We start from the raw sequence: 12,500 nt of genomic DNA on the forward strand, positions 1-12,500 counted from the left end.
TCATCTGTTGCTTCTTCTTCCTCCTCCTCTTCCTCCTCCTCTTCCTCTTCCTCCTCCTCTTCCTCCTGGTGTTAAAGTGCTGATGAGGCCAGTGTGCGATTAAGGAGGTGCTCCACAGATGTTCCCCCTGTGATTGATTGCTTCATTTATTGTCTGAGGGCTGAATGTAATAAACTCATTAGCACACTCCCTGGGTAGGAGGCCTGTGTGTGTGTGTGTGTGTGTGTGTGTGTGTGTGTGTGTGTGTGTGTGTGTGTGTACGTACAGTGTCCAGCTCCGTCCCTCTGACTCTCTGACAGGTGATTAATGGAGCGGGTCGGTCAGTCGCGTCGCGTCAGGCTTCAGTTAAACGGCGTCGGCGACAGGAAGTCGTTCCAATCTCAGAGTTTCTTGGGCTTGAAACACAGAGGACTCTGAATGATGGAGAGAACCCTGAAGCAGCCGGAACGAGAGAAAGAGGAAGAGACAAAGGGAAGAAAACAACAACAACTGCAGAGACGCTCAAAACTATTTTAATATAACGAAAGAAAAACGCTGCAAAGAGACACAAAGCAGCTACAAAGAGCCTCAAAGAGACAAAAAAGACACTACGGTTCTCCACCCTCCCCTGGGCTAAAGGTTCTCCACCCTCCCCTGGGCTAAAGGTTCTCCACCCTCCCCTGGGCTAAAGGTTCTCCACCCTCCCCTGGTCTAGAGGTTCTCCACCCTCCCCTGGGCTAAAGGTTCTCCACCCTCCCCTGGGCTAAAGGTTCTCCACCCTCCTCTGGGCTAAAGGTTCTCCACCCTCCCCTGGGCTAAAGGTTCTCCACCCTCCCCTGGGCTAAAGGTTCTCCACCCTCCCCTGGGCTAAAGGTTCTCCACCCTCCTCTGGGCTAAAGGTTCTCCACCCTCCCCTGGGCTAAAGGTTCTCCACCCTCCCCTGGGCTAAAGGTTCTCTACCCTCCCCTGGGCTAAAGGTTCTCCACCCTCCCCTGGGCTAAAGGTTCTCCACCCTCCCCTGGGCTAAAGGTTCTCCACCCTCCCCTGGGCTAAAGGTTCTCCACCCTCCCCTGGGCTAAAGGTTCTCTACCCTCCCCTGGGCTAAAGGTTCTCCACCCTCCCCTGGGCTAAAGGTTCTCCACCCTCCCCTGGGCTAAAGGTTCTCTACCCTCCTCTGGGCTAAAGGTTCTCCACCCTCCTCTGGACTAAAGGTTCTCCACCCTCCTCTGGACTAAAGGTTCTCTACCCTCCTCTGGGCTAAAGGTTCTCTACCCTCCTCTGGGCTAAAGGTTCTCCACCCTTCTCTGGGCTAAAGGTTCTCCACCCTCCTCTGGGCTAAAGCGTCCATGAGCAAGGCACTGCTGTCGCTGTGTTGGCTCGTGACTCCTCTAGAGGAATCTTTGCGTCGCTCCGGGGCGTGAACAAACATCCCGGTGATCGAGAGATCTAATTTTCCGAATGAGGCGCGAACGCCTGCAGATCAATTTCCTTGCGCGGTCGTTCTCATTACCGCTCCGTTCTCGCTTTGTTCCACATTGATCTCGCCGCATTTCCATCTTCCCTCTCAGGCCGAGGGTAATATCACATGTTCCTCCACTCTGGGAATCAGCCTCAGACCACGAGGGACCATCAGCGGGGCAAAGAACCAGGAACCCATCTGGCCCTGATGCTCATTAGAGTGTTGAGCAATACAACACTGGAGCTACACAAACCCGAAGAGACACAAAACACCCACAAAGAGACAGAAACAATCACAATGAAAAACAAAACAACGACAAAGAGACACAAAACATCCACAAAGAGACGCAAAACAACCACAAAGAGACAGAAAACAATGACAAGGAAACACAAAACAACGACAAAGAGACACAAAACAGCCACAAAGAGACACAAAACAACCACAAAGAGACACAAAACAACCAAAAAGAGACAGAAAACAATGACAAGGAAACACAAAACAACGACAAAGAGACACAAAACAACCACAAGAAAACACAAAACAATGACAAAGAGACACAAAACACCCACAAGGAAACACAAAACAATGACAAAGAGACACAAAACAACCACAAAGAGACACAAAACAACCACAAAGAGACACAAAACAACCACAAAGAGACACAAAACAGCCACAAAGAGACAGCAAACAGCCACAGTCTGGGGTCTGGCCCCGTTGGGTCCCTTTGTCTCATGGCTGTAGTCTTTTATAGTTAATCAATAACTTTGGGTTTTGAACCGTCGGTGGCAGCAGACGAGACATTCGAAGCCGTCTTCTCTGACTCTGGTCGCGTGTCTTCAGCAGACAGGAAACAGGAAGTAGCAGCAGCTCTGCTTGTCGTGGTCAGCTTCCTACATCAAAGCAGAAAATCCCACAATATGGATCGGAGTGAACTTTCGGGAGCTTTGGAAGCTCGTCTGGTTCTCTGCGAGGGAACCGCAGAACATCCGCCAACTGGCCGCCTCCGTTGGGTTTCTTTTGGACGAGGACTTTGTGTCTTGTTTCCCCGCCAGATGAAACGACGGCCTCTCTCTCTGCGGCGCTATCAATAGAATGTCACGTGACCCGCTGGACGGGAACCAGCGGCGTGAGGCGGGTTCTCCTCAGCGAGAACCAGCAGCATGAGCCGGGTTCTCCTCAGCGAGAACCAGCAGCATGAGGCGGGTTCTCCTCAGCGGGAACCAGCAGCATGAGGCGGGTTCTCCTCAGCGAGAACCAGCAGCATGAGCCGGGTTCTCCTCAGTGAGAACCAGCAGCATGAGGCGGGTTCTCCTCAGCGAGAACCAGCAGCATGAGGCGGGTTCTCCTCAGGGAGAACCAGCAGCGTGAGGCGGGTTCTCCTCAGACGGGCCGGTGCTGATCGCACTAATTTACTTCTGAGGCTCAAATGTAGGACATTAGCTCAAAATAACAATGTGTGACCCGTTAAACGTCAACTCCATTTTAGTCTTCCTTCTCCTCTTTCTCCTCCTCCTCCTCCTCGTCTTACTCCTCCTCCTCCTCCTCTTCCTCCTCCGGAGTATTGAGAAGACGAAGAAGTTATTTTTGGGAAACCGTCGACCTAAAAATCTCAAATTAGACAATATTTTCACCCTGAAGTGGTGAAACGAAACCAAGTACTTTCACTCAAGTACTAGTACAAGCAAATATTGTACTTTATACAGTACGTGTGCCCCAGTGCATGCTGGTTACTATGAGCACACACACTGAGGTCACATGATCAAGCAGACACACTACCCATGATCCCTCAGTGCACATGTTCTCAGGTGTGTGGCGAGTGAAGCAGGATTCATCTGATGAAGACGAGGCTGCAGCATCGTCTCGTGCCTCTCTGGGTCTCGGCCCACTTCCTGTCTCACTTCCTGTCTCACTTCCTGTCTCACTTCCTGTCTCACTTCTTGTCTCACGCCTCAAAGAGGAATAGACAGAAGCAGCTTCTGCACTCCGGGTTCGTTTGAAGACGATAATCTCGTCAGAGGGTCGTGCTAACGGACGTCGGCTAACGGGCGCCGGCTAACGGGCGCCGGCTAACGGGCGCCGGCTAACGGGCGCCGGCTAACGGGCGCCGGCTAACGGACGCCGGCTAACGGACGCCGGCTAACGGACGCCGGCTAACGGACGCCAGCTAGCGCTAATATCACAATAAATATGAGAGTTCAATTGAAACGTGTTTCATTTGAACTGTCATGTTCATTTCATGGAGTTTCTAGTCTCTAAATTATATTAAAACATCTTAAAGTAGTAAACACATTCTCTGATTAGGAGGAACTCACCCTAGGGATTCTGGGTAGTGGAAATGATTCCTCGCAAAGAACCCGAGGAAATTAATTAGGCTGTTGGATTTTAATATTCATTATTTATTTACTATTTATTCATATATCTATATTGATTATTATTATAATTAAATTATGACTATATTTGTATGTGTATAAATAGAAATGTACTAAATGTATACAAATTAAATAAATAGTAATACATATAATAAATTAAAAAATAAACTCCAACCACCAAATCACATGTAAAAAAAAATATGAACGTTAAATTTATACATATATGTATATACCTATAGATATAAATGTGTTCAAATGTTTCATTTCTTTTTTTTATATAAAAATATAATCACATGTATATATATTGAATAAAAGAATTCAGTCAGAAATGTCATGTTTTACTTATTTTTAGCACTTGAAATATTGAACTGATGAATACTTATTTATATATATTATCATTTTATTACTATTTATTGTTTTTTCTATGGGGCCGTAAACATCCTGTCACATGACTTCTGCTCATATTTGTGTACACAAGTGAGAAGTATTTATGAATAATAAACAATCATTCCAAACAATGATAACGAGGCTCCTCATGTTATTACTATGTAAACAACAATAACAACAAAAACAGGTGTGATTATAACCACAGAATAGAGTCTCTCTCTTGTTGTTGTTGTTGTTGTTGTTGTTGTTGTTATTGTTGTTGTTGTTGTTGTTATTGTCCTGAGAGGAGCTTCCTGTTCCTGCAGCTGGATTCTCCTCACTCACATCACATCCATATTAATGGCCAATACACGCTGCTCTTCCTCCTCCTCCTCTTCCTCCCTCTCCTCTTCCTCCTCCTCCTCTTCCTCCTCTTCCTCCTCTCAATCAATATAAACTGAGTGCTGACTCGCGTGGCAGCTCAGGGACTCTCCCCATTAATAATGAATACACTCAAAACCCCACTGTGTGTGTGTGTGTGTGTGTGTGTGTGTGTGTGTGTGTGTGTGTGTGTGTGTGTGTGTGTGTGTGTGTGTGTGTGTGTGTGTGTGTGTGTAAACCACAAAGGCAAAACCTCCATTGTGTGTTTTCATCCCTCCATCATGACATAAAATAAAAGCACAGACATGTTTTCAAACATTAGTCATTTTATTTATTACTCTTTGTCATATTAGCAATCTTTTTATGTTTTATATCTCAGTATCTATAATCTGTAAAGTCTTGTGGTAAATCTGTCTGGGATAAACTATCTATATAATAGAGCTTTTTTTATTTCTATTTTCTCAAAATCCTTTGATATACATATTCTCTTGTTAGAATCTCTTTTTTTTGGAATAAGTTGTTTTTTTAAACTCTTTTAGTTACGCGACATCCCCATAAACAAACAAACAAACAAACAAGGAGACAGACAAACAAAAAGTACACATCTTTTTTGTCAGAAGGCAGTGGAAACGTCATCTGTGCCGTCGGCGAATAAATCAACAACCTCGAATGTGTTTACTGTGTTTTATGTGTTTCATGTGTTCATGATGCTACTGCTGGCTCTCGGCTTGTTCCTCCAACATGAACCTGAAGCGCGAGCTCGTCTACATGAGTCACTGGATGAAAAGGGGGGATGTGCTAAATGGCAACAGTCGTATCACTCTTCAGCCACGGTTTTATTTCTTCTTCTTTTGTTTTTTTTTCCCGCTACACTGGCCGTGAAGTCACGTCTTCGTATTGCTAACGGCTTTTTATTTTTTTTATTTTTTTCTAATACCACATTTCTTTCTTTCTTTCAGGAAGCCGCTTTGATCACAGATTCATTCATTTCTACCACGTTGCCGAGCAACACAGAGTCTATTCTAATGATTTTATTCTGAGTTTAACATCCTGCCGATGTTTTTTAGGACAGTCAACGCTCTGTTCTCGCGGGATTTCAGGAAATGAGCTCAATGTCCGAGAAAAAGACTGAAATGTTCGTCTCCAGCTTCTTTACTTCAACAGCTAATTTAGCAACATGCTAACGGCGCGCTAAACTGGCCGAATGCGATCTGTTACCTGTTAGTATGTGAGCTAACCTTCATTAGCCTGGTTCAGCTGCTAACGGGACACGATCCCGCTCAGCGGTCGAGTTTTAGCCTCTCGAACTGCACCAAATGTGGTTTGTCCGCAAAATTAAATTCTAACGACTAGTTTACGACACAACCGACTATCTTCCCCCGATGAGTTCAAGTTCCCAAAAAAGAGACGTCCGACAGAAGAAAGGGCTCCAAGTTGTTTGTGCGTTAGATTCGCAGGAATACAAAAAAGAAAACGAGCGCAAGACCAGATTTCATTAATGCTAATTCTAAATATTTATACCTTTCACAGCAACAACTTGCAAAGTTTCTGTTGTCGCGTCTCCCCAACAGGTCCAGATATTTAGCCGGCTAGATATCTGCCATGAATCTCTGAACAAATCGTACGTAGCGTCAGGTTGCGTGAACTCGATCCCAAATAACCGCTAGCTCAAACGTCGTCTGTTAGCAGCCAAACCACATGAGGCCGGTTAGCTACATGGGCCTGTTAGCTACCTTCCACTACTCCAGCTAAGTTGCTAAACACAACTGTTAAAATAAAAAAAGGCTCATCTAAACCCGTCAACTTCTAACAGGCACCTAAGCTAACTTTGTCGAGTAGAATGCAGTTTGTGATAAAGTCAGATTTTGGCTTTGGGGTGAGATTGAACCCCAAATTAGCAGCAGGTGGTGCACAAAGCTGTCAAATTTGAGTCAATCAAACCTTTTTTTGGAGGTGGGGGGGGGCGTTTGATCTTATTTCCTGAAATGTTTTGAGACCGTCTGAACCAACATCATGCAATTTAACGTCAGTCAAAAAAAAGATAAAAGCTGTTCTCTTTTGAAAAGCAGGCTTTACACTCTCCATCACATCCCTGCAGCTCAGATCTCACACACGAGGCGACGGTCACACCAACGACCAAAAGGTGGAACACTCTAAAGGTACGAACACGCCCACTGCTGCTGGCACACAATCGACTGGAAGCCATGCTAGGTGCGCGGGTCAAAAGGTCAACACTGTCATTGCAAGTTAATCACCTGTGAAAGTCACCCCGAGGGTCACGTGTTGAGTATTTTAGGTGCGTGAAAGCTGGTGTGACCGTGGCCCTGAGCGCCGAGAAAAACTAAATAAAAACAGCCAATAAGAATACAGATATTACATCGTCAGCATCGAGCGATCCGGTCCGTCGAATCAACTCCGAAGCTCCGACGCGGCCAACGTGGCGCAATTTTTTTATTTTTTTTCAAAAGGCGGGAAAACTTGTCCTTGATGGAAGCGAGGCGACGGGGCCTCGGCTCGGCTCGGCTTATTGATTATTGGCGCTGCCGAGGCGGACCTCGGGTCGGTACAGGAACCCCCTCGCGTACGGACCCGGTGCCGCGCGGCGCCGTCTGGGCCACGCCTCCTCGACATCAATAATGCACGGTCGACTTTTCTCACTGTGTAATTCCACGATTGCGAAGCGGGGCGGAAGGATCCGTCAAATTTTTCATCGCCGTCATCATCAGGACTCGACGGCGGCCGCGTTGAATATTTCATGGCGTGATCGACCTCCGGGGGTCGAGGGCCGGCGCGTGATTGGAGGAGAGCTCCGGGCGGGGGAGGAGGGGGGGGAACGGCCTGCAGGTGTCCCGGCAAGTCAAACCAGGCCGACGGAGTAAAAATCCATTTTGTGTCTGTGTGTGTGTGTGTCTGTGTGTGTGTGGGGGGTTGTTGTAGTTTTCTGGTGATGAATTTCAAACTTCAGCGTCGAAGAGCAGCGATCACTCTTTTTTTCTTCTTCTTCTTCTTCATGTGCTTCGCCTCTTTTTTGAAACTTCTTTGTGTTTTTGTCATCCATTTTTTGTTGTTTTTTGTTGTTGTTGTTGTTGTTACGTTTCTCTCTCGTTAGAACGCCAGCCAAGTCAGTATGGTGGGCAGCGTGCTGAGCACCAGGGCGAGGCCCCCGGCGGCGTCGCCCGGTCTGGGGGCCGCGTTGCCGCCGCCGCACAGTTCAAACAAACTCCCGCGGAAATCCAGGTTGCGGGATTCTTTTTTCAGCTTCTCCCAGAGGTCCGTCGCCCCCTCCTGGCAGTCGGCCAGCGCCGTCGTGGCGCAGGAGTGGAAGTTGTCCCAGTAGCTGCAGGGCGGAGGAAACAGAAGCCAGCGTTAGCAAGCGTTAGCAAGCGTTAGCAAGCGTTAGCAAGCGTTAGCACGCGTTAGCAAGCGTTAGCACGCAACATCGAGCGTCTTATGTGCTGCTACATCCAGACAGTTAAGAGGTTGTGATGTCACTAGAAAATCGAGAAATTATAATAAGTGTCAGTGAAACTGTATCCTTCCTTCCTTCCCTCCTTCCTTTGCCTCCTTATACTTCGCCCTCTAACACTTCATCCATCCTTTCCCTTCTCCCTTGCTTCCTATCCTCCTTCCCTTCCTTTTCATTCACTTCCTCTCTATTTGTATTCCTCTTTCCTACCTTGCCTCTCTCACCTCGTACCTTCCCTCCTTTCTTTCCCTCCTTATAGTTCCCTCCATCATTTACTTGCATCCTCTCCTTCTGCCCTCTTTCTCTTCCTCTTCCTTTTATGTCTCCATCCTCTTTTATTCATCCTTTTCTTTTTGGGATATTTTATTCACACACGAGCAGAACTCTTTCTTATTCATGCATCTTTCCTCCTCTCTTTCCTCCTCTCTCTCCTCCTCTCTTTTCTTCCTCTCTTTTCTTCCTCTCTTTTCCTCCTCTCTTTTCTTCATCTCTTTCTCTTTATTATTCAGTTTGTTTCCATTTTTATTTTCTTTATTATTCATGTTGAATCTTCTTTGTCTTTTCTGGGCGACTTCTTTTTTGTCTTCACTTCTCATCTGTTCATCCTCCTTCCAGTTGATGTAAAAATGACACCAGCCTGCTGCCACACACACACACACACACACACACACACACACACACACACACACACACACACACACACACAGCGTATCTAATCCAATCTTCCAATCTGCTCTTATTGATGTTGACCTCCTGAACCGAGTCGTGTCGATGCTACATCTCTGAGCAATTAACGTGTGTGTGTGTGTGTGTGTGTGTGTGTGTGTGTGTGTGTGTGTGTGTGTGTGAGTGTGTGTGTGTGTGCGTGTGTCTGTGTCTGTGTGTGTGTGTGTGTGTTTGTGTGAGAGAGTCGTTTCCTGCCACGCCTCAACACCGCTGTGATGGAGCTGTCAGCAAATTAAAAAATCATGTGTGTGTGTGTGTGTGTGTGTGTGTGTGTGTGTGTGTGTGTGTGTGTGTGTGTGTGTGGTGGGGAGGGGGCTTCTTGCTGCAGCGTGCCATCTGGTGCCCACCCGGTTTGGGTGGTGGGGTGAGATGGGGGATAAAAGGAGGTGTCTGGGGGGGTCAGCTGGCTAGTAAGTAACACCCCCTCACCCACATGCACACACACACACACACACACACACACACACACACACACACACACACACTCCCTCAGGCGTTGATCATATTAAATATATATTAGATCCAGAGATTAAGAGACGAACATTTAGGCTGCAATGACATGAAAACAAAAGATCTGTGAAGGAAGAAGTTTTTGTGTGTATTTGTGCTGTTGAGTACAACATACTTGTGTACTTTCCTACTTTATACTTTGACTGCATCTCAGAGGTACACGCTGCACTTTATGTGTTTTTTTTTACGACTTAAATTTAGTCTTTTCAGGCCTCTGTTGCTTCTCTCCAGATGATGTCACTGTGTGTGTGTGTGTGTGTGTGTGTGTGTGTGTGTGTGTGTGTGTGTGTGTGTGTGTGTACCTGCAGATCTTGTGCAGGTTCTCCCGGTCGTCCAGGTCCTGCGGGTAGCTGGCCATGTTCTCCCCCAGCTGCAGCAAACAGTCTGAGAAACCTTTAAACACCGAATCACACTGACCAGCGCTGACCAGCACCGACTGCAGCACGGACACTAGAGGAGGAGGAGGAAGAGGAGGAGGAAGAGGAGGAAGAGGAGGAGGACGAGGAAGAAAAGATAATTTAGCATTGAACTTTTAATAGAGCTTTTCTTTTAGGAAACATGATGATGTATTTCTTGCTGGAGCATAAGCGGGCGTTAGCTCGCTTCTCCAACGTTAGCATGAAAGCATGATGGACCTAGCATGGTAGCTATAGCTAGTCACCTCTTAACTAAGTAATATTTGATTGAGTAATATTTAACAAAGTGACGGTTCATCTACAGTTTCCTGTAACTAACTAGCAGAAGGCTAAGCTAAGCTACGTAGCAGCTCAATATAGAAAGTAAGCCCGTTTTTGTCCATCTCTCTAACAGCTTAGCTTAGCCTTCTGCTAGCGGCCGAGCAGCAGAGAGACGACAAAGAGCCCGCTGGTTGTTTTTAGCACCAGACACCATGTAACTTATGAGTCAGTTTATTAGGTACGCTTCAATACCAATAACTGCTTTGAACATCATAACCTCCATGAAGTGCTCTGAATATGCGAATTCATCACATTTCACGTCTTTATCGCGTTGTTAAATCCACATTTCACGTGTTAAATAAGTTTCATTTTACATTGTCTACAAAAAATGTCCCGTGATGGCAGCGAACGCGTCTTTGTGCATTATTATATGTTATATGTACAATAATAAAATAATTCACAAGGATAAAAAAAACACGAAACGAGAGACATTAAAGCAAAAACTGAAAATGTAAAAAAACATTTTTTACATTCTTCACGTCTGCAGAACGTGTTTTTCTTCTTCTTGAGTGTTTCTGTGTAATTAGGCCCCGCCTCCTCCCTAATTCACTTTAAACAGACTCCTATTAGACACGCCTCCTCCCCCACGCGCACTAAAACTACACGCACACGCCCCTTACATGACCTGTGTGTGTGTGTGTGTGTGTGTGTGTGTGTGTGTGTGTGTGTGTGTGTGTGTGTGTGTGTGTGTGTGTGTGTGTGTGTGTGGTTGGTTAACCAGGCTGATTGATTGGTTGTCTGGTTCATCAAACTGTGAACTAACATGACATCATCTATCACCACGACAACATGAGACATAGAAGGACCAGCAGAAGAGATAGAAGTACTACCATGTAGAAGTACTACCAAAAGAGATACATAGAAGTACTATAATAAGTACCAACATAAGAGATACATATAAAGAGATACATAGAAATAGTATCATAAGAGATACATGGAAGTACCACCAGAAGAGATGTAACATATAAATACTACTATATATACACACTCTATGTATCAAATTAATACTACTATATATACTCCATGTGTCATATAAATACTAATATATATATATATATATATATATATATATATATATATATATATATATATATATATATATATATATATATATATATGTGCTCCATGTATCAAATAAATAGTACTATGTATACTCCATGTATCATAAGTACTACTATATATACTCCTTGTGTCATAAATACTACTATATATACTCCATGTATCATGTATAAAACAGTATGTATCATGAAGTTTTGCGGTGTACTTCTACCTCTCTTGTGGTATTCTGACTCCTGAGTCACAACGGACCGCCTTCATTCCACACGCGCTTCTCCTTCGGTAACGCACACATTACCCACAATGCACCTCAACCCCCCGAAGCACCGTGTGTTCTTGAAGCTTACTTTTGTGACGTCACACTGATCAAGTGTGCGTGCACGCTGGGAACCGTGTGACATCATAAATAATCATCTGCTGGAAGAGTTTCATGAGGATTTGTATGAGTTATTTTAACTTCCTGATGAAACACGTGACTTCCCGAGCTGCGTTTTGATAGCGCCATTAGTGCTGGAAGGGGGCGTGGCTTATCTCCAGAAACAACATGTCTGCCATCCGTCACAGAAAACGTAATATAATTATTGAAAGTATAATAATGTATATTACTGGATGTTGATGACTGTATGCAGTTATTTAAGGAGGTGGAGCTCATTTAAATACTGCTGGACTTTTAAATAATACATTTCTGTGATATTTATTTCATTTTGTAAAACGGTAAAACAACTAAAGCTGTCAGAATATATATATATATATATATATATATATATATATATATATATATATATATATATATAGTAATACTCCTTTAATATTTCTCGTGTGGTATTAATTACAACTATTGTTCAGAAGTGATTATGAAAGTGTAAAGTGCATTATATTCATATTTATTCATTCATTCGTTTACTTACAAATGTATTAATCCATTCATTCATGACTTATTCATGCTTTCAGGTATTTATTTATATTTGTTCATTCATCCATTCATTCGTTTATTTATTTATTCCTTCATTCATTTTGATTTTTTCCTTTCCAAATATTTTATTTTGTATTCATTTATTGATGTATTATCTAATCATAATAACTGTAACATTAATATGTCCATAATTATCTTTCTGTATTTAATGCTGCATTTAATAAATGAGCCTTTTCAAACCATAATGTTTTGGGGCCTTGTAGTATTTATTAAACACACAAATACACATGAAACACGCAAATACACGTAAAACACACAAATACACACAAAACAAATAATAAAAAAACACATGCAAATACACATAAAACAAATAAAATAATTTAAAAAAACACACAAATACACATAAAACAAATAAAATAATTAAAAAAACACACAAATACACATAAAACAAATAAAATAATTTAAAACACACACACACACACACAAATACACCTAAAATAAAACACATGAATAACATTCTGAGTATTTTATTTATTTC

General features: G+C 43.8%; 1 protein-coding gene across 1 annotated transcript in view; it reads right to left on the reverse strand.

Moving 5' to 3' along the window:
* Positions 1-4,246: 4,246 nt before the first annotated feature.
* Positions 4,247-12,500, reverse strand: part of nrn1a (neuritin 1a) — a 10,668-nt gene continuing 2,414 nt past the window's right edge. The window contains exons 2-3 of the mRNA XM_068581386.1: positions 9,559-9,706; positions 4,247-7,891 (exon numbers count right to left, since the gene is read on the reverse strand). Of these exons, the coding sequence (XP_068437487.1) occupies positions 7,660-7,891; positions 9,559-9,706 (380 nt within the window). The 3' untranslated portion in view covers positions 4,247-7,659. The remainder of the gene's footprint in view (positions 7,892-9,558; positions 9,707-12,500) is intronic.

This window comes from Clinocottus analis, unplaced genomic scaffold (assembly GCF_023055335.1).
Source record: "Clinocottus analis isolate CAN_PGR_092001 unplaced genomic scaffold, fCliAna1.0.p SCAF_18, whole genome shotgun sequence".
In the NCBI taxonomy this organism is placed as follows: Eukaryota; Metazoa; Chordata; class Actinopteri; order Perciformes; family Cottidae; genus Clinocottus; species Clinocottus analis.